This window comes from Rattus norvegicus, chromosome 19 (assembly GCF_036323735.1).
Source record: "Rattus norvegicus strain BN/NHsdMcwi chromosome 19, GRCr8, whole genome shotgun sequence".
NCBI classification, from domain to species: Eukaryota; Metazoa; Chordata; class Mammalia; order Rodentia; family Muridae; genus Rattus; species Rattus norvegicus.
Window position 1 is genome coordinate 21,102,701 of NC_086037.1, and position 23,476 is coordinate 21,126,176.

General features: G+C 42.5%; 1 protein-coding gene and 1 long non-coding RNA gene across 2 annotated transcripts; both read left to right on the forward strand.

Annotated features, from left to right (window-relative positions):
- Window positions 1–855: 855 nt before the first annotated feature.
- On the forward strand, window positions 856–3,777 carry LOC134483435 (disks large homolog 5-like). Its single transcript, XM_063278704.1, has 3 exons — window positions 856–1,090; window positions 2,110–2,269; window positions 3,438–3,777. Exons 1-3 carry the CDS (start codon window positions 964–966, stop codon window positions 3,583–3,585), a joined length of 435 nt encoding a protein of 144 aa, XP_063134774.1. The 5' UTR covers window positions 856–963; the 3' UTR covers window positions 3,586–3,777.
- A 104-nt stretch (window positions 3,778–3,881) lies between these two features.
- On the forward strand, window positions 3,882–5,729 carry LOC134483436 (uncharacterized). Its single transcript, XR_010060304.1, has 3 exons — window positions 3,882–4,381; window positions 5,104–5,209; window positions 5,333–5,729. It is a non-coding gene; the product is annotated as an uncharacterized LOC134483436 (long non-coding RNA).
- The last annotated feature ends 17,747 nt before the right edge of the window (window positions 5,730–23,476 follow it).

The window sequence follows — 23,476 nt, forward strand, 5'->3', positions numbered from 1 at the left end:
TGCCCGGTTCTAGAGAAATTCTGCTTCCCTGTGTCCCAAGCTCACCAGGCAGCTTTCTTGCAGCAGAAAATTTGGTCTTACCTGTGGTCCCGAGGCTCAAGTTCGCTCGTGGGGTGCTGCCCAGGGACTCTCTGCAGCGGCAGCAACCAGGAAGACCTGTGCTGCCCCTTCCGGGAGCTTCAGTCGACTATTTTATTTTTCTGACAGAAGCTCATGGTATATCTTACTCAGGCTTGTGAGCAGTGCTCCTTTAGCGACATTGGTGCAGAGAGGAGAATCCCACAAGCAGCATGAGGTTCCCTTCACTGGTGGCTCCAATATTGCATTTTCCTCTGCCAACTGGTCTCCACACTTTTCCTAGCACCATAAAGACTTCAACTCTTTCTCCTAAGGAATTTTCTGGCAATTGTCGATTGCTTAGCACATGACCTCATGAGTGTTCCCCTAACACACACCCATGTTGTAACCTACCATGCAGACTATTTCTTGATGTGATATAAAGCACCTGTACAGAATGAGACAGGAGAACTTTTGAGTGCATATTCAAGCTGGTATGAAATCTCAGGAAGTTTTAATGGCTTACATTGGTGAATGAGGACAATTTGAGTTAGGATGAGACATTTTTTGGGCAAGATTTGAAAGGAAACATTCATTTAGATGCATAGGAATTACTAAGGTTTTTTTCTAATCAAGCCTTGAGGAAAAATTGTCTTTGAAAGCAGGAGATGCTCAGTGGCTCTGCCCCAGGAAAGGCTCCTGGAAAGGGCACCTCTGCTTATGCTCAGTACAGGGAGATTATTAGCAGGGAGGCAAAGTCTGCTCCCCATGACATCTGCTGTCCCTTCTTGGACATTCTATTGTCTCCTAGAGAGTTCTGGCATCCTCTGTGATGTCACCAGTGTTGTAGTGACAACCAGTGCCCTAGTTTCTCTCAGTCTGAGTCTGGCAGTTACAAGCTAAGACATGTTTTCCCGTCTTCGCAAGCGTTCTGGGAGGGGGAACGTCGATTCTGGAGAGACTAGAGTGAAGGAGTCTAGCCTTTCCTCTCAAAGTAATGATGGACAAAGACAGCACTTCTGGGGAATGTTCAGTAAGTACTGGGCAGTATATTTTGAGCTTCCTGTCAGGGGGGCTGGAGGCTTAAGCTGACCTTTCTAGCCACAACAACTGGAGCATCTGAAAAGGAATTGAATTTCCATGAATATCACAATTCCTTAAAGTCAAGGATTTCAGAACTTTAGATTCACCATCCCCACTGGGAGGCTATAGTAAGGCCAATGCTATTATACTGGGAACTTCTGGTCTTTACTTTTCAGTTCATTTGTTCTGTTACATTGATATAATAACCTCATCAGGAGTCATGGAGGGTCCACCTTTTCTGAGTTTAGACAGGGCAGCAATGTACTTCACTATCATTGCTTCTTTAAATACAGTGGATATCTGACAGTAGGAACAGGGGGAGAATTGTGCTCCAGGCAATAACCTTATGTTCTTAGACCTTCTCTGATTTCTTCTAACTGGAAGGGTCATCGTTAGCTTTATATATTAGAGGTTGTGTGTTACAAACATTTTTCTACAATACAAAAGCTATTTGGAACGTGTAGACCAAGATGCAGCCTGTAACCTATTGGCACTTCTGGGGTTTTGGTGTTTCAAATAGGGGAACAGATAAGTCTGTTGACCATGTCCTCCTTGGAAATGCATTTTAAATCTAAAGTTGTTGGCCTAGAGTACCAGGGTAGGACATCTGAGTGTCTCCAATCATTCAAATGTTGTAGATGGTGAATTTATCATCTGAGTTCTGAAACCACAGGGGTGAGGAAACCAAGCTGTACCCTGTTCAGCTGATAATAATCCTGGAGAAGCCATCTCCGTCGTCCATGTAAGCACGTGATATCCGGCATAGGGAACACCTGGCTGCTTACATCTCTTGGTCTCTATAGAGTAGTGGGAGAACTGAGATACACTGAGGAGGATCTTAAGCATAGACCAATCGCCTAGCAGTGACACTGGGTTTCAGGCTTGTTCTCCTGTTTAGGCCTAACTGTGGTCTATGTACACTCTATGCATTCTCCCCATGCAGGTTCACTTGTGTTCTTCTACCTACAGACGCTGGGAGAGAAACATCTTCCCCTGAAACTGCCCTAAGCGAGAAGCAGGCCAAGAAGGAAAAGGAGAGGCTGATTAAAGAGCTGCAGCTCATTACCGAGGAGAGAAATGACCTGAGATATCGCCTGAGGTTTCTGACAGAGAGATCCAAGAACAACAGGTATGGATCCCTCCAAGTGCTTTGTTACATTCCTGGGTCTGCAAGGTCACCTTCATATTATCCTATTAAGGTTTTGGGTTCTAGAAAGCTGTGCCCCCTAACCACCCTGTGCTAAACCTCACCTCCCATATAGAGGAGATTCAGAATCTGACCCTGAGGAGCGAGATGGAAAATGGACTCATCTGCTTCCATTTATTGAAAAGCAGAACTTGTGGTCTGAATGAAGAATTCAGGAATAAAGTCAGGGAGAGTGAGTGCCCAGTGTGCATTTGCAAAGCCCTTGACAGCTGGTGTCTTTGCAAGATTGTAATTGCAGTGAGTTTATGGTCAGTCTCTGTACTGCTAGGCAGGGCACTGAGTGCTGGAAGATCCAGGCAGCAGCCTGAGGGTCCTGGTCCCAAACTGTTCATCTCAATGCTTGAGTAGGTCTCAGGCTCAGGCCTGTTTGTTATTGTCTGTGTGTCTTGCCCTCTGAGACAGCAATGGTGCATGCATTTCTCCTGGTTCTCACAGTGCTCTCTGTTTCCATATTTCTCTTTCTCTTTCTCTTACTCTGTTTACATTGCTCTTTTTTGTGGATATGTCTCAGTCTGTGAGTCTGTGTGTGCATACATCCAAATGCATATGGACAACTTTTGTATGTTTATATTTCCCTCCACACTTGGAATCTAGGGGTCTACGTCTTGGCCTGAGTATTTACCTGTAACACTTTCATGGTCATGTGAATGCTTTGTTCTGGGAGCCCCACTGTCAACAACACAGTTCTTTGCCTATGTGGACACGTTTGTCTGTTTATTTTTATTCTTTGTGCAGATTATAATTTTGTGTTGATATACGGTCTGTTATCAAAACAGGAGAAAAGAAATCACAGGTTTCTGGCTGTGTTGGGGTGGGGGAGCATGGAGAGGTGTGGCCTAGGCTCTTGATAGCTTAACTGGCTTGACTGCAGATTTCCTCTTGATTGAACAAAGGGAGCCAGGGAACCCTCCCTCTGGATGCCAAGCTTCTGGTGTCCTGGACGCAGAAAAACACGTTTCTGAAGCTGAAGAAGATCCCAATATGTAGAATTCAGAAGGTGTCCTTCCAGGACTGGTGTAGTACAGGACCCACCCCAAATTCATATATTCCTAAATGCTGATGTTCATAGTATTCTATCATTTGGGGCCAGGCCACACTTCAGGCCAAATCCGTATTACGAAGACCTGGAGAGAATGGAGGAGGTGGTCATGTCAATTCTGCACAACTTAGAGATGGAGAACACTGAGATCCATGAGAACAGCCATAAGCTGAAGAAGGAGATTACCTTCTCTAGGTAAGTCCTGGTCAGAAAGGCTATCACCTGTGGAATGGCCATTTCTGATTTCTTTGTTATGGATTGGAAGGTCTTCAGCTATGATTCTATCTCTTGTGCTGTTTACACATCAGTGTGCCAGGGTCATTAGGACTCAGTTTTCAGTTCCATAAAAGACTGTTACTCATCCCAGGATTGTCTAGGCATCTTCAGAAGGCTCCAGATAGAACAGTAGTGATTGAAGTCAGCAGAAGGTTATTAGGCTGACCTGGACCTATGGTGTCATACCAGGTTTTACAAAATTTAGTGCGTGGACCACATGGTTAGCATGACCTTCTCTTGGTTCTACTGACCTGCTTTGAGGGTGTTTGCCAACTACTAATTGATGTTGCCCCCATGCATTGGGCTTTCATGGATAGTTGTAGATCCATGTTCTTTTTGAGAGATGCGGACACTAATTGGTGCTCGGCCCAAACAAACAATTTATTCTTCCTGGAATTAACTCTTTGTGGTTTGTGCAGCAGCCTTATATGTATCGAGATGTATTTTATTAACTCTTCAGGGGTACCTGGAACCTGGTATGGTTAGTGGGACTTGGGAGTAGGAATGGGAGAAAGGGACAGCATGATCTTACTATGCAGACTGTATTTCCAGAAACCTGCTCAGCCAGCTCCTGATGGAGAACACATGTAGGAAGAAGTTGGTCCCACAGAAGCAGGGGAGCAAGGAGGGACATCTTGATTGTGCACTGAACCAGAAATATTTGGTTGACTTCAACAAGAAAGATAAAGACCAGCAACGTCCAGATCCAGCATCATCAGGTAGGGACGAGCAGCTGAGTTAGCTTAACTATATCTGATAAAATTTGCCAATTTGATACAACTTTGCTTTCTCCTACCACCTTTCTAATTTACACTCCCAACCAGCCAACCCCCTCATGCAATGGAATTGTTCATTGCTCTGCCTATGCACAAGTATTCTGGGAAGTTAACCACTTTTCAGAAACTGAATTATTTTGCAAGTATATTTTGCTGCTCTTTTTGAATCTGCAGTATAGAAATGGTGACAGATGAATAACATACCTCATTATTGCATATCCATGTGATAGATTGGATCCTATGCAGAGTTTTGAACAACTTCGTGGTCCTTTGACAAATGACACTCTGTGGTCATGTGACTTCTTGTGTAGGAAGCACCTTTCTGGGATAAGAACCAAGTGCAAATGTCAAATTAGTACTTGTCATTGGCTTTAACCTTGGTGACATATGGACATCTCCTTTCTTCCGGCAACCCAATGAGGTCTCTTCCCATTGCCCTGTTCTTGGTTTGCACTGGTATAAGTCTGGGTCCCACATTGTCAGCCCACATTACAGTGAGGCTTGCCGGGGATTTTGCCCTACCTGCAGAGTTAGCAACAATGATATCAGTTAAAAGGTCCATGTCGACTGTCCAATAGAACTGAGGTGGTAGAAGGCAGCATTCTGAGAGCTGGCTTGCATTTCCCCACCAAATCAGTGTCTGAAAAACTGCCTTCCTCTCCCAGGTCTCAGAAAGTGCAAGAGAACTGGAATTGGACACACACCAGTAAGAGAGCTTCCTGAAGAATGAGTTGCTTTCTCAGGAGTCCCTGATGACCAACATCCTGAATGGTAACAACATTTTTTGGATGAGTATTCTTCCTCAGAGTTAATTTGTCATTTCTTAGAGACCCTCAATTTATATAACACTAAGACAGCCTGACTGATTGAGGTCTTACTCACTTTCTTTTTCAGAAAACAGCACTTGAGAGACAACTTGGGGGACTGCCTTTCATTATGTGTGCTAGAGGAGAAACAGCAATACGTCTATGCTTCTAAATGTTCGTTAAGAATATGCTCTTTAGAAATATTTTTGTTTTGATTTTCATTGAAGTTTTCTTTTTGTTGTTTCATATTTATATGTTCTTGTTACTATTTTTCACTTTGAAATATTTTTAAATATTTTTATTCATTTTAATCCTGTTTTGTTGTCAAAATGTATTTGTTATCAATAAAAATTGAATTCTATCTCTTGACTCTTAAGACCATCATTCTTACTTAAGGGTTCTGTCCCCTCCTGTGGACTTAGAACTGACAGCTAGAGATGGATCTCTGCCTGTTCCATGGAGCCTGGGCTAATTAGTGAATTCAAAGTCACCAAGGGGTACCCAGTGTCACAGTGTCTTTTTTGAGGAGAATGTGGCTTTTTCTCGTCACACACTTTATGATGTAATCACTGACATGCTTTACCCAATTGTTAGGGTCCATGTGGTTCTTCTGAGAGAGCAGCAGATGCTCTACCCTGTGAGTCATCACCACAGCTCCTGCAGGTGGCTTTTGTTATTCCACATGAGGTGCTGTATTAGGTGGACAGGATCACCTCCAATTAAATAGAGAGATCTCAGGAGATGTGTGTTCACAGGGAACTTACTGAGCCGTGCCTGCTCAATGTGTTAGGTTGCCAGGCATCCCTACAGGGCTCAGGTTCCCCACTGCTCATTGTGGGTCAGGATCATCCTCCAGCATCACTTAGTGTCCATATTAGAGCAGATCTTTCACCTGTTGTCAATGATGACCATATCTGTTATGCACATCTGATAAAATACAGAATAGAAACTAGCTTCCTGTAAGCCAGCTTGGCATAATGAGTTCTTTTGGTAGCAAGAAAAGTATCTTAATCTAAGCAGTTTAGGGAGGAACCTCAAGAGCATCCATAGTGAATGTAGCCTACATCTGTGAACACAGGTTTCTTTTGGAGAGCAGGCCTGTGCAAGCCCAGGACCTAGGTGGGACAGTTCAAGCTACCCTTTTTCCATGGCCAATCTGGGATCGTATTGAGACGGTATTTTTTCCAGGTGACTCATTTCCAATTTATGGAATGGAACTAATGTACTGAGAGTGGAGGTGACTCACAGAGTTAAAGTACAGAAGGAATAATCCAGATGTCCACAAAAGCTTGCTGTCACCCCAGGGCTTTTAAAAGCTCAGCAGGTAGAGAAGCAATGTAGTATTTGGTTATTCTCATGCTTAGGTCTAGTCATTCATTATAAGCTGAACATGACACAAAAAGAGTCATCTGTGTCACAATAGAAACTAGTTGTAACTAGATTCACACCACACTATCACATCACTACCGTATTTGAGGTTCTCAGTTACTATCTAAGAACCTGGAAGAGGCCTGGGTCTTGCTACACAAACTCATAATTTATGTGTTCATGACACTGTGTGCTTTGTTCTGTTAATGCTACCATTGGCATAAAATACCTTGGATACTTTGTACTGACATCTGTCACATGAGACAATAGTTCATGTCATCCTAACCTGAATAAACTGTCCTTAGAGTACAGTGTGGTATGAGGGGCCTTCTTTTCCTGTGAGATAGGAAAACATTTCCAGTCTTCAGTCAAGTCTGTCAGCCATTGTCCAGTGCCTGTCTTGAGATGTCCACATTTTCAGCTGAGAGTCTTCATCCAGGCTGCTCTGTAATCTTTTAGAAGATTAATTGTGTTCCAGCCCTAGGATTCAATTCAGTGTCCCTGTACTTACCAGACATGCTCAAAGCCATAGGTTCTACCCTAACCGTGTGTTTTTTAGAGAAAAAAATAAAGAACCACATTGCACTTGAAGTTTCTCCTCCAACATAAGGAGAGCCTGCATAGGGCCTTTAAGTAACTCTAAGCCCCAGTTCCCCACAACTCCCTCTATTGATTCCATTATTGATGTGTTTCATAGCAGCTCACTTTATTTTTGGTGTGGAAAGAATGTGCACCATGTCAGTAAAGGCTCTGTGTGTGTGTGTGTGTGTGTGTGTGTGTGTGTGTGTGTGTGTAGTCCCTAGTGAAAACTGTCCAGGTGCAGGCAGACTCATGTTACTACTGTCCCATGGCACCTTGCAGGCATTGAAATGGTGGGCTACTTTAATACAGCCTAAACCGGGCTGTGCATGGTTTGCAGTGAGATTGTGATGTCATCCCCACTAGAGAGAGCAACATAAGCTTCATTTATTACATGCTACTTTTACCAAGGTGAGGCAAAGCCTCATCTTATAGAGTGTCTGGTAGGATTTGACAGCAGGAAATTAATTCAAGGCTCAAATCAAATCAATCGATTACAAACAAAGAGAAAAATACAAAGAGTCAAGGGAACCACAAGATGTGTGTTGGTTTTTTTGTTTGTTTGTTTGCTTGCTTTTTTTGTTTCTTTTTTTCTTTTTTTTTTTTTTTTGTTGAGAAGATCCACCAGAGAGACAACCCCTTCCTCGAACAAACTTCATACAAAGAGACAATACCTAAATTGACAAAATTAGAAATGAAAAGGGGATATAACAATAGACAATGAACAAATTCAACAATCCTCCCTGGTTTGAGTGCCCTGGGGAAGTTGGGAAGCCACTTTTCCCTGACCTGTGTGACTTTCCCTGCATAGTGAGCTCTCCTGCAGGATATACTTTCACATGCTTCTTTAAAAGCACCTGTTCCTCAGATCTAGATCAGCTGTGAAAACAGGCCTCTTCAAGATAGTGTGAGAGCTACCCCTCCCAGCTCAGAGCTGCAACACCATAGGATCCTCCAGCCCCAGTGCTGTGTGGGTCCCATGGAGAAGTCAGAGCAAAGTGCCCCTTCTGAAAAGTGACTTAGAACAGAAGGTTCAGAAGTGACAATCAACCCCCAAGTGCTTCTTCCAGGAGAAAGCAACCAGCTCTTCTTATGAAACAGTGTAGGCTCCCACATGACCCAGTTCTGTGATTGGAGAAGATTTTCTGGAGCTTAGTTGCCCAGTCACAGTGGGGCTACATTCTTGATCCATGCTCATTCCTACAACAAACGGTCCTCCCCCTCCCTCCCAGGCCTTCAGTTGAACCCAGGTCCTTCCAGGACCAACAGACTTGAGAGAACAGAGTGCATCCCAGGGGAGAGAAGAGGCCTGAATGATTTTAAATGGGATAAAAACCCCATATCCACCATCTAACAACGTTAGGGTTTGTGCATATGTGGACTTCAGAACCTTAAGGTCAGATTTTCTGATAACAGCTGCTGGTGAAGCTGAAGTCTACTGTGGGTGGGATTGTCCCAGGCAGGGAGGGGATCTGACTCTGCAGGCCTGGCCAGCTTCTTCATTCTCCTGAAACTAAGTGTTTGTCAGCTGTAAATCTGAAGTGAGAGCTGGTTTTTGTCCACTCAAATGGATGACATTTCAAGTCTCACACATTATGTGAGACACACATTTACCCACAGGGGATTTGAACTCACTTCTATAGAAGTGACTTGGAGCCAACAGAGGGAAAGCATTCTTGCCTTTAGCATTCTGTCTGTATCAGAGACTACAGGGACTGGCTTCCTGGACAGACATGGCCAAGCAGACACACATTTTAATGAGGGAAAACTGATGTAAGAAATGTCCTGGGGACAGTGATTTCAGATTGTGCCTTCAGCCAGGAATCTCTGTTGCCATTAAGGCAAGCAGCCTTGGGCCTGCTAACTTGTCACTATGTCAGGGTGTCTCTGCTCTCACACCTGCATCAGGTCCTCCTCAGATGAAGGCTTCTCAAAAAAAAAAAAGTATATAAAGCAATGTTTCTCAACCTGTGGGGAGCAACCACTCACAAAGATTGTATATAAGATACCTTGCACATTATAGCTTATAAGAGTAGCAATATTAGTTATGAAGTAGCAATGGAATAATTTTGTGGTGGGGGTCACCACAGCATGAAGAGCTGTATTGAAGGATTGCATCATTAGGAGTGTTTTGAACCACTGTCATAGAAGCCGACACATGGGAACAGACTCCTCAGATAAGTAGAGACCCACAGCAAGGGATACTGTGTCACACCCTAGAACCCAGAGGCAGAATCTATCCCAGGAGTCTGTGGGTCACCTTGTCTTAAATTCTCCCAGGGTCAAGAATAGCATTGATCATCTCAGCAGAGTCAGCTTGCACAGCCCACATCAGGCCCATGGCTTCCCTTTACAGAGAAGGATGTGGGTCTGAGTGACAGCCAGTGAGACTGAGGGGACCCTGACACTCATTTGCTTTGAGCTGTGGTTTCTTCACCTGTAAAATGGGGGTGTTTCTGCTGAATTGGTTTGTTGTGGAGATTAACAGAACATACAACCTGCTCAGTGTCTGCCTGGCATGGACCCTGCTGGTTAAATGGAAGCTCTCGATGGTGATGCATTTAAATGTAGAATATCTAGCCCAGTAGTGTTGGATGCCGGACACCATACAAGAGTTGTAAGCATTTTGTGATGCTAAGACCACTTCAAGTTAAAACCAAAGGCTCTTGTTTTAAATAAAAAAAAATAATCAAGTATAAAGTGCCAATATGAAATAATCATAATCAGAATTGAGCTAATTCCTGGAAGTCATTTAGCTTTACATTTTCTGCTTCTATTTTCAAGGCATCTAGAGTAGCACAGTACAAGACCCTAAAGTCTTCTATTATGATGCTACTCATTCATTCCTCTCTCCCTCAGGACTTCTCAAGTGACTTACGAAAACCCGATTCCCTTTCAGATTGTCCCCAGCTGCTGTGATCTCTCTGTCCATGGCCCTTGCCAAAAGCTGCAGAGCCAATGTGTTGTTTTACAACACAACATTTCCAGACATCAATTTTACTAATGAAGTCTCAGGAGTCAGATGCTGAATTCAAGTAAAGCTCCCAACTGTCCTTCCTAATTCACTGTTCCCCCAGAAGAAGGGCATTGTAGCTCCCTCTGCACGCTTTCTTAAAAATCCTTCAACTCAAAGATTTTCCATTGCCCTAGTTATCTTAATTTCCTATCAAGTTGTGCCTTGATCTGCTCTAGACCTAAGTGCCCTTTAGCTTTGCAGTAAAGGTGTGAGGTAGGTGAGCTGAACAGTAATAAAGTCCATGTTCACAGTAAACAAAGAGCTCTTGCATTAAATGTCTGTGCCCTGTCGATGCTATACCACACAATAGTTTTTCATTAAATAATACATTCATGAAGATCACAGTGTGATCAAAAATTTTGTAACATAATTTAGTAATGTTCTCTCTATTACATAAGTCAAGTACTATCCTGTGTATTCTGGTCTTTTTCTGTCATGTCTGTGTTCATCACCATGGGAATCCCAAGGAACATCAATCCTGGGCTTTTGAAACTGTTGCATGTGGCCAACCGGGGACCAAGACCACCCAGGAGACTACTGATACTTGACGCACATAAAGTCACCTCCCTATTTTCATATACTTTATGGGAAGAGGTCACCATTGCTGACCAGGTCTCATTATCCAACGTGCTCCTAAATGGAAGAGTTGGGGTCAAGGAGGTCACCAACAAAGCACAAAACACCCATCTCAGATAAACATGTATGGTTTATTGAATCCAAACATCCATGGATTTCAGGACACAATTAAAAGTCCAACATAAGGATAAGAGACATAGAAGAGAATTGAGATTTCCAGTTCATAGGTCCAGTAAACTTCTTCAACAATTTATAGCAGAAAACTTCCATAAGGTAAAGAAATAAAAGGCCATAAAGGTACAGCAAGCCTACAGAACGCAAAGTTAATTTAACCAGAAAAATTTCCTTCATTCACATAATAATTAAAACACTAAATGCACAGATAAAAGAAAGAATATTATACGGGGTAAGGTATAAATATCCAGTAACAAATGAATTCAGACCTATCTGAATTACACAAGACTGCTCAACGGAGACTCAAAAAGGCAAAAAATCCTGGACAGATGTAATGCAGACCCAGGTTCTTATACCAGCATAATTCGCAATCACCATGAATGGAGAAACCAAGACATTTTATGACAAATCCAAATTTAAACAATATTTTTTCTCTAAGAAAGCATAACCAAGGATAATAGGAGGAAAACTCCAAGAAAATGAGCTGAACTATACCCAAGAAAAACCAAGAAATTAATCACTTCACAATAATTTTTAAAAAAAAGAGAGAAGCACACAAACATAATTTCACCTACAACCAGAAAAAGAAGAGAAAGAAACAACCATTGGTCTTTAATATCTAACCAGACCCTCTGTCACCAATCCCCCAGCTCTTAGGGACAAAACTGTCAGCAAAAGTGTATACAAGAACCATTCTATGGTTCTAGGTAACTGTGTAGAAGAGGATTGACTTAACTGGCATCCATGTGGCGGAGGCCATTGACTACACTGAGGCCTGTTGCCCACCAAAAGGAGATCCTAGAGGTGTGAGGTGGGAATGGGTATGTGTGGGTGGGGGAACACTGTCATATAGGCAAAGTGAGCAGAAATGGGATGTAAGATTTGATGAGGGGAGTCTGGAAAGCGGGTCAACATTTGAAATATAAATAAATAAAAATAACCAATTAATAAAAAAATAGCTGAAAATAAAGGAATAATTGAAAAGGTAAAAGAAAACTTACACCAAAACAAAACTAAAGAAATCCCTGTAGTGTATTGGTCTAATTCTGCTTTTATTTAATGCTAATTTGTAGAACTCACTTCTGGCAAACCCCCAAAAGCTGACCCTGCTCCCAGTTAACTGTGATTATAAAGAAGTCAACAGCCAACAGCTGCACAGCAGAGAGATGGGGGAGGTGAGCTTTGAGGACTTTGCTAGAGAGGATCATGAGGAGGGAAGAAGGAAGAAGCAGCTGCCAGAGAATAAAGGAAGAACATGTGTGATGGAGAGGAGAGAGGAAGAGGACAGCAGCCATGGGTTAAGGGAGAGGAGAGCCTGGTCCTGAGGGCTGTCCAAGTGGAACAAAGAGCAGCCAAGATGCTACACAGTCAGTGAGAGTTGAGCATTATTGTTTGGAAAGTAGATCTGATACCATGGAGGGCAGGCAGCTGCCCAGCTACTGTGCTGACTAATGCACACTAAAAATAAATTTAACACAATATGTATAACCAGTAAGACAGCTCTGTAGAGGATCCTAAAAGGAATACTTTAGTATGAAGGGAAGGATAAGATACTAGAGGAAACAGGAAATAATTTACTAAAACTATGACAGTCAATCAAAAGAAGACAATAAAAACCACAAAAAATAACAAAATGACAGCATTTAAAACAGAGGTTTAAATAATATTTGCACGTCACTAAACTCAATTCCCCAGTAAACAGACATACATTTAGGCAGAAACATGATCACCATCATGAGAGATGTAGAGGATATACTAGGGAAACAGACTAAGACATAGGTCCCTATAGCAATTCTGTGCAGTTTCTCTGTCAATAAAAACCAACAAGCTCTAGAGGTAAATGTCTGTGTTAGTGCTGACCTACACCACCAGACATATATTTTCTTTTAAGTAAATAACAAAATCATGAGGCTTATAATGTAATCAAATATCCTGAAACATGAGTTTGCAGTGTTCCCTACACTTTTTAAATCAAGTCTGACTACCATTTTGGTTGTTTCCAATCCTGTCTGAGTGCATCAGCACGGGAATCCCAAGGCAAATCAGAAATGGGTCCTCGAAGCTGTTGCACAGGGACAACACAGACCTAAGTACCACAGAGGAAACCTTGATTCTTATCACAAGGGATTGTTTCACCATCCCTCTTGTCACATAACTTATGGCAAGGTGTCACCTTTCCTAAACTTAGCTTTTTTTCCTAAGTGTTACTGAAGATTTGGTGTCAAGGGGTCTGGATTCAAACCACACCAACACTGAATTCATTTAAATAGGTGTAGTTCATTGAATGCACACACCAATACAGTTCAACCAGAGCAACAGCTCACAACTGTGTACTGGACATTGCTATGGCCCAGCTCATTGCAAGATCCACATGGGCTCATGCACAAGTGCTGGAAATGCTTCGGTCTATGGGCCCTGACTCAGGCCATTTTACACATAATTGTTCCTATTTTCCTTGAATCTATTGGGTCCTATGTGAAGAATACACTTGAGGAACTTGTTAAGATTAACAAACCTCATAACATACAGAACATAACAGGGTATGTGACCAGCACCACACAGTTCAACGTCAGAGTTTTTTGTTCTTTGTTAGTGTTTTTCTTGGCATCCATGATGTGGAGGCGTATTACAGAACAATAGGAAAGAGCTGGCTGCTGTGTAACAAATTCGCTGCTATTAAGGTAGGTACGGGGGCAAGACCTCAGCAGTAGCCCTTAAGATGGGAAGGAGATGATGTGTTTGATAACTGAAAGGAGCTGCCTCAGCTGTGTTTCTCTGCCTGCTCAGAGCCCATTCAAAACCACTCTGTCCCTGAAGAGGAACTCAAGGTCTGCCCCCTGCTGCCTGTGAGCCAAAAGAGGCACAGAAAGGCAAGGCCACAGTGCTGGTTTCCAATCCCTCAGTAATGCTGGATTTCCAATAACGTACTTGTATACACAAATACAGTGCGGTAAGATACAATAGATACTAATCATTTCTCATATAGGGCAGCAGTTGATTGACTACAACTAACTCTATTTAAAAAAAAAAACCCTGCCTCATGTGGAAATATACAACGAAATATCTACGATGGTAGGGAATGAATTCTGCCATGGACTGAACTCAGAAAGGTGGGGTTGGGAGAAAGATGCACGGTTAAATATTCCACCAGGTTCACATTGTGTCAACTTGATTTAATCTAATGACAAAGAAGTGGAGTTTCTCTGATGGCTTCCTTCTAGTCCCTTGAAAGGATCCCTGGGGACTGGCCTCAGTACTTCACACTTCTTGATGGGGCAACAACACTCAAGGAAGCTTGAGACTGTCATAGGCACAGTATTATGCTACATATACAGAGTAGATAATACTAAGATGTTCAGATGGTGATATCCATCTGTATGCACTCTTAAGGTGAACCTAAGGAAATAGAGATCAAGGTCCTGAGAATAGGAAGATCATTTCCAGTTTTTTTCTACCATTCCAAACGGAAAGACTGGTAGGGAGAGAATGGTAAATAATCAAGAATTCACAGATGATGCTTTGAATGAAGTGTGGGTTTCTGTGCTGGTTTAAGACAGGGTCTCGAGTATCCCATGTTGCCCTCTCCCTGGCTGGCCAGGTTCACTTTGAGCTCAAATAAACCTGCTTCCACTTTCATATAGATAGGCTTACAAGAGTGGCCTCCAAGGACTGTGAGGACAGCATTAGCCTTTGACAGTTGAGGTGTGTAACCCACAAGTATAGTTTGAGCCACTTTGTTCCATGTCTACCAGCTATTTCAGATTGTTGATGTTCGATGCCTGACAATCAGGGACACAGATAAATAACCTGATAGAGAGCAAGGACACGGTGATCACATCCTTTCCTCTGCTGTATGTTCTGGATGAGGTTTCTTAAAATTCCAATATTGCAAAAAGCTTTATATAGGGCCCATCACATCAAGGGTCACTGTGTACTGTTCTATCTAAAATGTCTAATCAGAACTGACTACCATATAACACTTCCTGCAGTCCTCATATGAGAAACTTGGGATTTTGTTTTGACTTTTTCTTTTCTCTGTCTCTCTTATTTTTTGCTATATAAGTTGAGAGAAAGATAGTTAGGGCCATGAATTTGCCCCCAGAATTTGAACTATGGATGTGATCAATCAGTGTTAGTGTGTGCATTCTATACAGTGTCCATTTTTTTACTGTGACAGATGCTTTTGTATTTGGTGGGGAAGCCTATGACCCAGAGCACAAGTGCAGGGTCCTTGCTCTATCCACATAGTTATGTTTATAGCCTCGTCCTACACCTTTATCTGAACCCCCTATATCTCTTGACTATCTCTTGACTATTTTATTTTTCTGATAGAAGCTCATGGTATATCTTACTCAGGCCTGTGAGCAGTGCTCCTTTGGTGACATTGGTGCAGAGAGGAGAACCCCACCACCAGCATGAGGTTCCCTTCACTGGTGGCTCCAATATTGCACTTTCCTCTGCCAACTGGTCTCCACACTATTCCTAGCACCATAAAGACATTACCTCTTTCTCCTAAGGAATATTCTGGCAATTGTCGATTGCTAAGCACATGACTTCATGAGTGTTCCCCTAACACACACCCATGTTGTAACCTACCATGCAGACTATTTCTTGATGTGATATAAAGCACCTGTACAGAATGAGACAGGAGAACTTTTGACTGCATATTCAAGCTGGTGTGAAATCTCAGGAAGTTTTAATGGCTAACATTGGTGAATGAGGACAATTTGAGTTAGGATGAGACATTTTGGGGCAAGATATGGAAGGAATCATTCATTTAGATGCATAGGGATTACTAAGGTTTTTATAATCAAGCCTTGAGGAAAATTTGGCTTTGGAAGCAGGAGATGTTCAGTGACTCTGCCCCAGGAAAGTCTCCTGGAAAGGACACCTCAGCTTATGCTCAGTACAGGGAGAACATTAGCAGGGAGGCAAAATCTGCTCCCCATGACATCTGCTGTCCCTTCTTGGACATTCTATTGTCTCCTAGAGAGTTCTGGCATCCTCTGTGATGTCACCAGTGTTGTAGTGACAACCAGTGCCCTAGTTTCTCTCAGTCTTATAAGCTAAGACATGTTTTCTCGTCTTTTCAAGCGTTTTGGGAGGGTGAACGTCGATTGTGGAGAGACTAAAGTGAAGGAGTCTGGCCTTTCGTCTCTAAGTAATGATGGACAAAGACAGCACTTCTGGGGAATTTGGAGTAAGTTCTGGGCAGTATATTTTGAGCTTCCTCTCAGGGGGGCTGCAGGCTTAAGCTGACCTTTCTAGCAATGGGCCACAACAACTGAAGCATCTGAAAAGGAATTGAATTTTCATGAATATCACAATTCCTGAAAGTCAAGGATTTCAGAACTTTACTTTCCCCATCCCCACTGGGAGGATATGGTAAGCCCAATGCTATTATCCTGTGAACTTCTGGTCTTTACTTTTCACTTCATTTGTTATGTTACATTGATATAAAAACACCATCAGGAGTCATGGAGGGTCCACCTTTTCTGAGTTTAGACAGGGCAGCAATGTATTTCACTATCATTGCTTCTTTAAATACAGTGGGTATCTGACAGTAGTAACAGGGAGAAAATTGTGCTCCAGGCAATAACCTTATGTTCTTAGACCTCCTCTGATTTCTTCTAACTGGCAGGGTCATCATTAGCTTTATATATTAGAGGTTGTGTGTTACACACATTTTTCTAAAATACCAAAACTGTTTGGAACATGTGGACCAAGATTCAGCCTGTAACCTATTAGAACTTCTGGGGCATTTGTTATTTCATATAGGGGAATTGATAAGTCTGTTGAACATGTCCTTCCTGGAAATGTGTTTTAAATCCAAAGTTGTTGGCCTAGAGTATCAGGGTAAGACATCTGAGTGTCTCCAATCACTCAAGTCTTGTGGATGGTGAATTTATCATCTGAGTTCTGAAACCACAGGGGTGAGGGTCCTGAACCAGCTGTACCCTGTTCAGTTGATGATAATCCTGGAGAAGCCATCTCCGTGGTACATGTAAGCACGTGATGTCCGGCATAGGGAACACCTGGCTGCTTATATCTCTTGGTCTCTATAGAGTAGTGGGAGAACTGAGATCCCCTGAGGAGGTCTCTTAAGCATTGACCAATCACCTACCAATGACACCTGGTTCCAGGCTTGTTCTGTTTAGGCCTCACTGTGGTCTATGTACACTTTATGCATTTTCCCCATGCAGGTTCACTTGTGTTCTTCTACCTACAGACGCTGGGAGAAAAACATCATCCCCTGAAACTGCCCTAAGCGAGAAGCAGGCCAAGAAGGAAAAGGAGAGGCTGATTGAAGAGCTGCAGCTCATTACCGTGGAGAGAAATGACCTGAGAGATCGCCTGGGTTTCTGACAGAGAGATCCATGAAGAACAGGTATGAATCTCTCCAAATGCTCTTGTTTCATTCCTGGGTCTGCAAGGTCACCTTCATCTTCTCCTATTAAGGTTTTGGGTTCTAGAAAGCTGTGCCTCCCTAACCACCCTGTGCTAAACCTCATCTCCGATATAGAGGAGATTCAGAACCTGACCCTGAGGAGCGAGATGGAAAATGGACTCATCTGCTTCCATTTATTGAAAAGCAGAACTTGTGGTCTGAATGAAGAATTCAGGGATAAAGTCAGGGAGAGTGAGTGTCTAGTGTGCATTTGCAAAGCCCTTGACAGCTGGTGGCTTTGCAAGATTGTAATTGCAGTGAGTTGATGGTGAGTCTCTGTACTTGCTAGGCAGGGGACTGAGTGCTGGAAGATCCAGGCAGCAGCCTGAGGGGCCTGGTCCCAAACTGTTCATCTCAATGCTTGACTAGAAGTTCTCAGGCTCAGCCTGTTTGTTATTGTCTGTGTGTCTTGCCCTCTGAGACAGCAATGGTGCATGCATTTCTCCTGGTTCTCACAGTGCTCTCTGTTTCCATATTTGCTTTTCTCTTTCTCTGACTCTGTTTACATTTCTCTTTTTTGTGGGTGTGTCTCAGTCTGTGAGTCTGTGTGTGCATACATCCAAATGCATATGCACAACTTTTATATGTTTATATTTCCCTCCACACCTGGAATCTAGGAGTCTATTTCTTGGCCTGAGTATTTACCTGTAACACTTTCATGGTGATGTGAATGCTTTGTTCTGGGAGCCCCACTGTCAACAGCTCAGGTCTTTGCCTATGTGGCCACGTTTGCCTGTTTATTTGTATTCCTTGTGCAGATTATAATTTTGTGTTGATATATGGTCTGTTATCAAAACAGGAGAAAAGAAATCACCGGTTTCTGGGTGTGTTGGGTGGGGGAGCATGGAGAGGTGTGGCCTAGGCTCTCGATAGCTCAACTGGCTTGACTGCAGATTTCCTCTTGATTGAACAAAGGGAGCCAGGGAAGCCTCCATCTGGATGCCGAGATTCTGGTGTCCTGGACGCAGAAAAACACGTTTCTGAAGCTGAAGAAGATCCAATATGTAGAATTCAGAAGGTGTCCTTCCAGGACTGGGGTAGTACAGGACCCACCCTGAGCTCATATATTCCTAAATGCTGATGTTCATTGTATTCTATCATTTGGGGTCAGGCCACACTTCAGGCCAAATCCATATTATGAAGACCTGGAGAGAATGGAGGAGGCGGTCATGTCAATTCTGCACAACTTAGAGATGGAGAACACTGAGATCCATGAGACCAACCATAAGCTGAAGAAGGAGATTACCTTCTCTAGGTAAGTCCTGGTCAGAAAGGCTATCACCTGTGGAATGGCCATTTCTGATTTCTTTGTTCTGGATTGGACCGTCTTCAGCTATGATTCTATCTCTTGTGCTGTTTACACATCAGTGTGCCAGGGTCATTAGGACTCAGTTTTCAGTTCCACAAAAGAGTGTTCCTCATCCCAGGATTGTCTAGGCATCTGCAGAAGGCTCTAGATAGAACAGCACTGATTGAAGTCAGCAGAAGGTTATTAGGCTGACCTGGTCCTCTGGGGTCATACCAGGTTTTACAAAACTCAGTGCGTGGACCACATGTTTAGCATGACCTTCTCTTGCTTCTACTGACCTCCTTTGAGGGTGTTGGCCCACTCCTAATTGATGTAGCCCTCATGCATTGGGCTTTTATGGATAGTTGTAGATCCATGTTCTTTTTGAGAGATGTGGACACTAATTGGTGCTCAGGCCAAACAAACAATTTATCCTTCCCCGAATTAACTCTTTGTGGTTTGTGCAGCAGCATTATATGTATCGAGATGTATTTTATTAAGTCTTCATGGGTATCTGGGACCTGGTAGAGTTAGTGGGACTTGGGAGTAGGAATGGGAGAAAGGGGCAGCATGATCTTACTATGCAGACCGTATTTCCAGAAACCTGCTAAGCCAGCTCCTGATGGAGAACACATGTAGGAAGAAGTTGGTCCCACTGAAACAGGGGAGCAAGGAGGTACATCTTGATTGTGCACTGAACCAGAAATATTTGGTTGACTTCAACAAGAAAGATAAAGTCCAGCAATGTCCAGACCCAGCATCATCAGGTAGGGACGAGTAGCTGTGTTAGCTTAACAATATCTGATAAAATTTGCCAATTTGATACATCTTTGCTTCCTCCTACCACCTTTCTAATTTACACTCACAACCAGCTAACCCCCTCATGCAATGGAATTGTACATTGCTCTGCCTATGCACAAGTATTCTGGGAATTCAACCACTTTTCAGAAACTGAATTATTTTGCAAGTATATTTGTTTGCTCTTTTTGAAGCTGCAGTATAGAAATGGTGACAGATGAATAACATACCTCATTATTGCATATCCACGTGATAGATTGGATGCTCTGTAGAGTTTTGAACAAGTTCTTGGTTCTTTGACAAATGACACTCTGTGGTCATGTGACTTCTTGTGTAGGAAGCATCTTTGTGGGATAAGAACAAAATGCAAATGTCAAATTAGAACTTGTCATTGGTTTTAACCTTGGTGACATATGGACTTCTCCTTTCTTTCCGCAAACCAATGAGGTCTCTTCCCATTGCCCTGTACTTGGTTTGCACTGGTACAAGTCTCGGTCCCATATTGGCAGCCCACATTACTTTGAGGCTCTCTGGAGATTTTGCCCTTCCCAAAGAGTTAGCAACAATGATATCAGTTAAAAGGTCCATGTCGACTGTCCAATAGAACTGAGGTGGTAGAAGGCAGCCTTCTGACAGCTGGCTTGCGTTTCTCCACCAAATCAGTGTCTGAAAAACTGCCTTCCTCTCCCAGGTCTCAGAAAGTGCAAGAGAGCTGGAATTGGACACACCCCAGTAAGAGAGCTTCCTGAAGAATAAGTTGCTTTCTCAGGAGTCCCTGATGACCAACATCCTGAATGGTAACAACATTTTTTGGATGAGTATTCTTCCTCAGAGTTAATTTGTCATTTCTTAGAGACCCTAAATTTATATAACACTAAGCCAGCCTGACTGATTGAGGTCTTACTCACTTTCTTCTTCAGAGAACACCACTTGAGAGTCAACTTCATTATGTGTGCAAGAGGAGAAACAGCAATACATCTGTGCTTCTAAATGTTCGTTAAGAATGTGCTGTTTAGTACTATTTTTGTTATGATTTTAATTGAAGTTTTCTTTTTGTTGTTTCATATTGATATGTTCTTGTTACTATTTTTCACTTTTCAAATATTTTTAAATATTTTAATTTATTGGTTTTCATCCTGTTTTGTTGTAAAAATGAATTCCTTATGAATAAAAATTGAATTCTATCTCTTGACTCTTAAGACAATCTTTCTTACTCAAGGGTTCTGTCCCCTCCTGTGGACCTAGAACTGACAGCGACAGATGGATCTCTGAATGTTCCATGGAGCCTGGCTAATTAGTGAATTCAAAGTCACCAAGGGGTACCCAGTGTCACAGTGTCTTTTGTGTGGATAATGTGGCTGTTTCTCGGACACACACTTTATGATGTAATCACTGACATACTTTACCCAATTGTTAGGGTCCATGTGGTTCTTCTGAGAGAGCAGCAGATGCTCTACCCTGTGAGTCATCACCACAGCTCCTGCAGGTGGCTTTTGTTATTCCACATGAGGTGCTGTATTAGGTGGACAGGATCACCTCCAATTAAATAGAGAGATCTCAGGAGATTTGTATTCACAGGGAACTTACTGAGCTGTGCGTGCTCAACGTGTTAGGTTGCCAGGCATCCCTACAGGGCTGTGGTGTTCCCACTGCTCATTGTGGGTCAGGATCATCCTCCAGCATCATTTAGTTTCCATATTAGAGCAGATCTTTCAGCTGTTATCAATGATGACCATATGTATTCTGCACATCTGATAAAATGCAGACTAGAACCTCGCCTCCTGTTGGCCAGATTGTCATAATGAGTTTTTTGATTGTTAGCATGAAAATTATTTTAATCTAAGCAGTTTAGGGAAGAACCTCAAGGACACCCATAGTAAATGTACCCTGCAGCTGTGAACACAGGTTTCTTTTGGAGAGCAGGCCTGTGCAGGCCCAGAACCTAGGTGGGACAGTTCAAGCTAACCTTTTTCCATGGCCAATCTGGGATCATATTGAGAATGTATTTTTTCCAGGTGACTGATTTCCAATTTATGGAATTGAACTAACTTACTGAGAGTGGAGGTGACTCAGAGAGTTAAAGTATAGAAGGAATAATCCAGAATGTCCACAAAAGCTTGCTGTCACCCCAGGGCTTTTAAAAGCTCAGCAGCTAGAGAAGCAATGTAGTATTTGGTTATTCTCATGCTTAGGTCTTCTACTCATTATAAGCTGACCATGACACAAAAAGAGTCATCTGTGTCACAATAGAAGCTAGTTGTAACTAGATTTACACCACACTATCACATCACTACCGTATTTGAGGTTCTCAGTTACTATCTAAGACCCTGGAAGAGGCCTGGGTCTTGCTACACAAACTCATAATTTATGTCTTCATGACACTGTGTGCTTTGTTCTGTTGATGCTACCATTGGCATACAATACCTTGGATACTTTGTGCTGACATCTGTGACATGAGACAATAGTTCATGCCATGCCTAACCTGCATAAACTGTCCTTAGAGTACGGTGTAGTCAGAGGGGCCTTTTTTTTCTCTCTGAATTTTCAAAATATTTCCAGTCTTCAGACAAGTCTTCAGCCATTGTCCAGTGCCTGTCTTGAGATGTCCACATTGTCTCCTGGGAGTATTCATCCAGCCTGCTCTGTAATTTTGTAGAAGATTTATAGGGTTCCAGCCCTAGGATTTAATTCAGTGTGATTGTACTTTCCAAACATGCTCAAAGCCCTACATTCCACCATAGCCTGTGTGCTTTAGAGAAAGAAAATAAAGAACCACATTGCACTTGAAATTTCTCCTCCAACAAAAGGAGAGCCTGCACAGGGCCTTTAAGTAACTCTAAGTCCCAGCTTCTGCATAACTCCCTCCATCGACTCCATTATTGGTGTATTTTCATTACTGCTCACTTTATTTTTGGTGTGCAAAGAATGTGTACCATGTCAGTAAAGTGTGTGTGTGTGTGTGAGAGAGAGAGAGAGAGAGAGTGAGAGAGAGAGAGAGAGAGAGAGAGAGAGAGAGAGTTTGTGTTTGTTTGTGTTTCTGTGCAGGTGTTTGTGTATGTTCATCCATGAACTCACTATCAATTTTCATAAAATGACTTAGAAGACTGTAATGAAAACTGTCGAGGTGCATGCAGACGTGTGTTACTAGTGTCCCACGGCACCTGGCAGGTAACACTGAAATGGTGGTCTACTATAATACAGCCTAGAAACAGGCTGTGGATGGTTTACACAGAGATTGTGACGTCATCACCACTAGAGAGAGCAGCAAAAGCTTCATTTATCACATGCTGCTGTTACCAAGATGAGGCAAAGCCTTATCCTACAGAGAGTCTGGTATGATTTGATGGCAGGAAATAAACTTAGTACTAAAATCATTCAATTACAAACGAAGAGGATAATACAAAGAGTCATAGGAAGCAAGAGCTGTTTTTTGAGGAGATCCATAAGAGAAACAACCCCTTTCTGAAACGAAGTACACACCACAGTGTCAATACCTAAATTATCAAATCAGAAATGAAAAGGGGGATGAAGCAATAGACATGTGAGTGAATTCAACAATCATTAGGGCTTCTTCAGAGTCCTTTACTACAGAAAAGTGAAAAATCTATTTGATATTGGTAATTTTTCTACACAGATAACAAATACCAAGTTAAATCCAAATGTGGGATTTAACTCATAAGATTATTCTCATAAGAAAATAGATAGTATTTAAACGATGCCACTACAAAAATTAAAAAATATATATGAGGGCCACTAGGCTTTAATGCAGCCTTTCTACCAGACGTTTAATGACGACCTAATAACAATAGTGCTTCAATTATTCCTCTGATTTGAAAGAGAAGGAACATTGCCAAACCCCTTCTCTGAGTTTCTCTTTTTACCTAGAATTCCTGAGTCTGTTGCTTCTTCCATTGTCACCCCATCAATAGAGCTGCAGGGCGAGTCTGTCCCGCCCCAGAGGGTATCTGCCAGCTGACAGGGCTGG

Coding starts and splice junctions, on each gene's coding strand:
- LOC134483435 (XM_063278704.1), top strand. CDS start 964: ATGTTTTCCCGTCTTCGCAAGCGTTCTGGGAGGGGGAACGTCGATTCT. Junction 1,091..2,109: donor GCACTTCTGGGGAATGTTCA/GTAAGTACTGGG, acceptor TTCTACCTACAG/ACGCTGGGAGAGAAACATCT. Junction 2,270..3,437: donor GAGAGATCCAAGAACAACAG/GTATGGATCCCT, acceptor ATTTGGGGCCAG/GCCACACTTCAGGCCAAATC.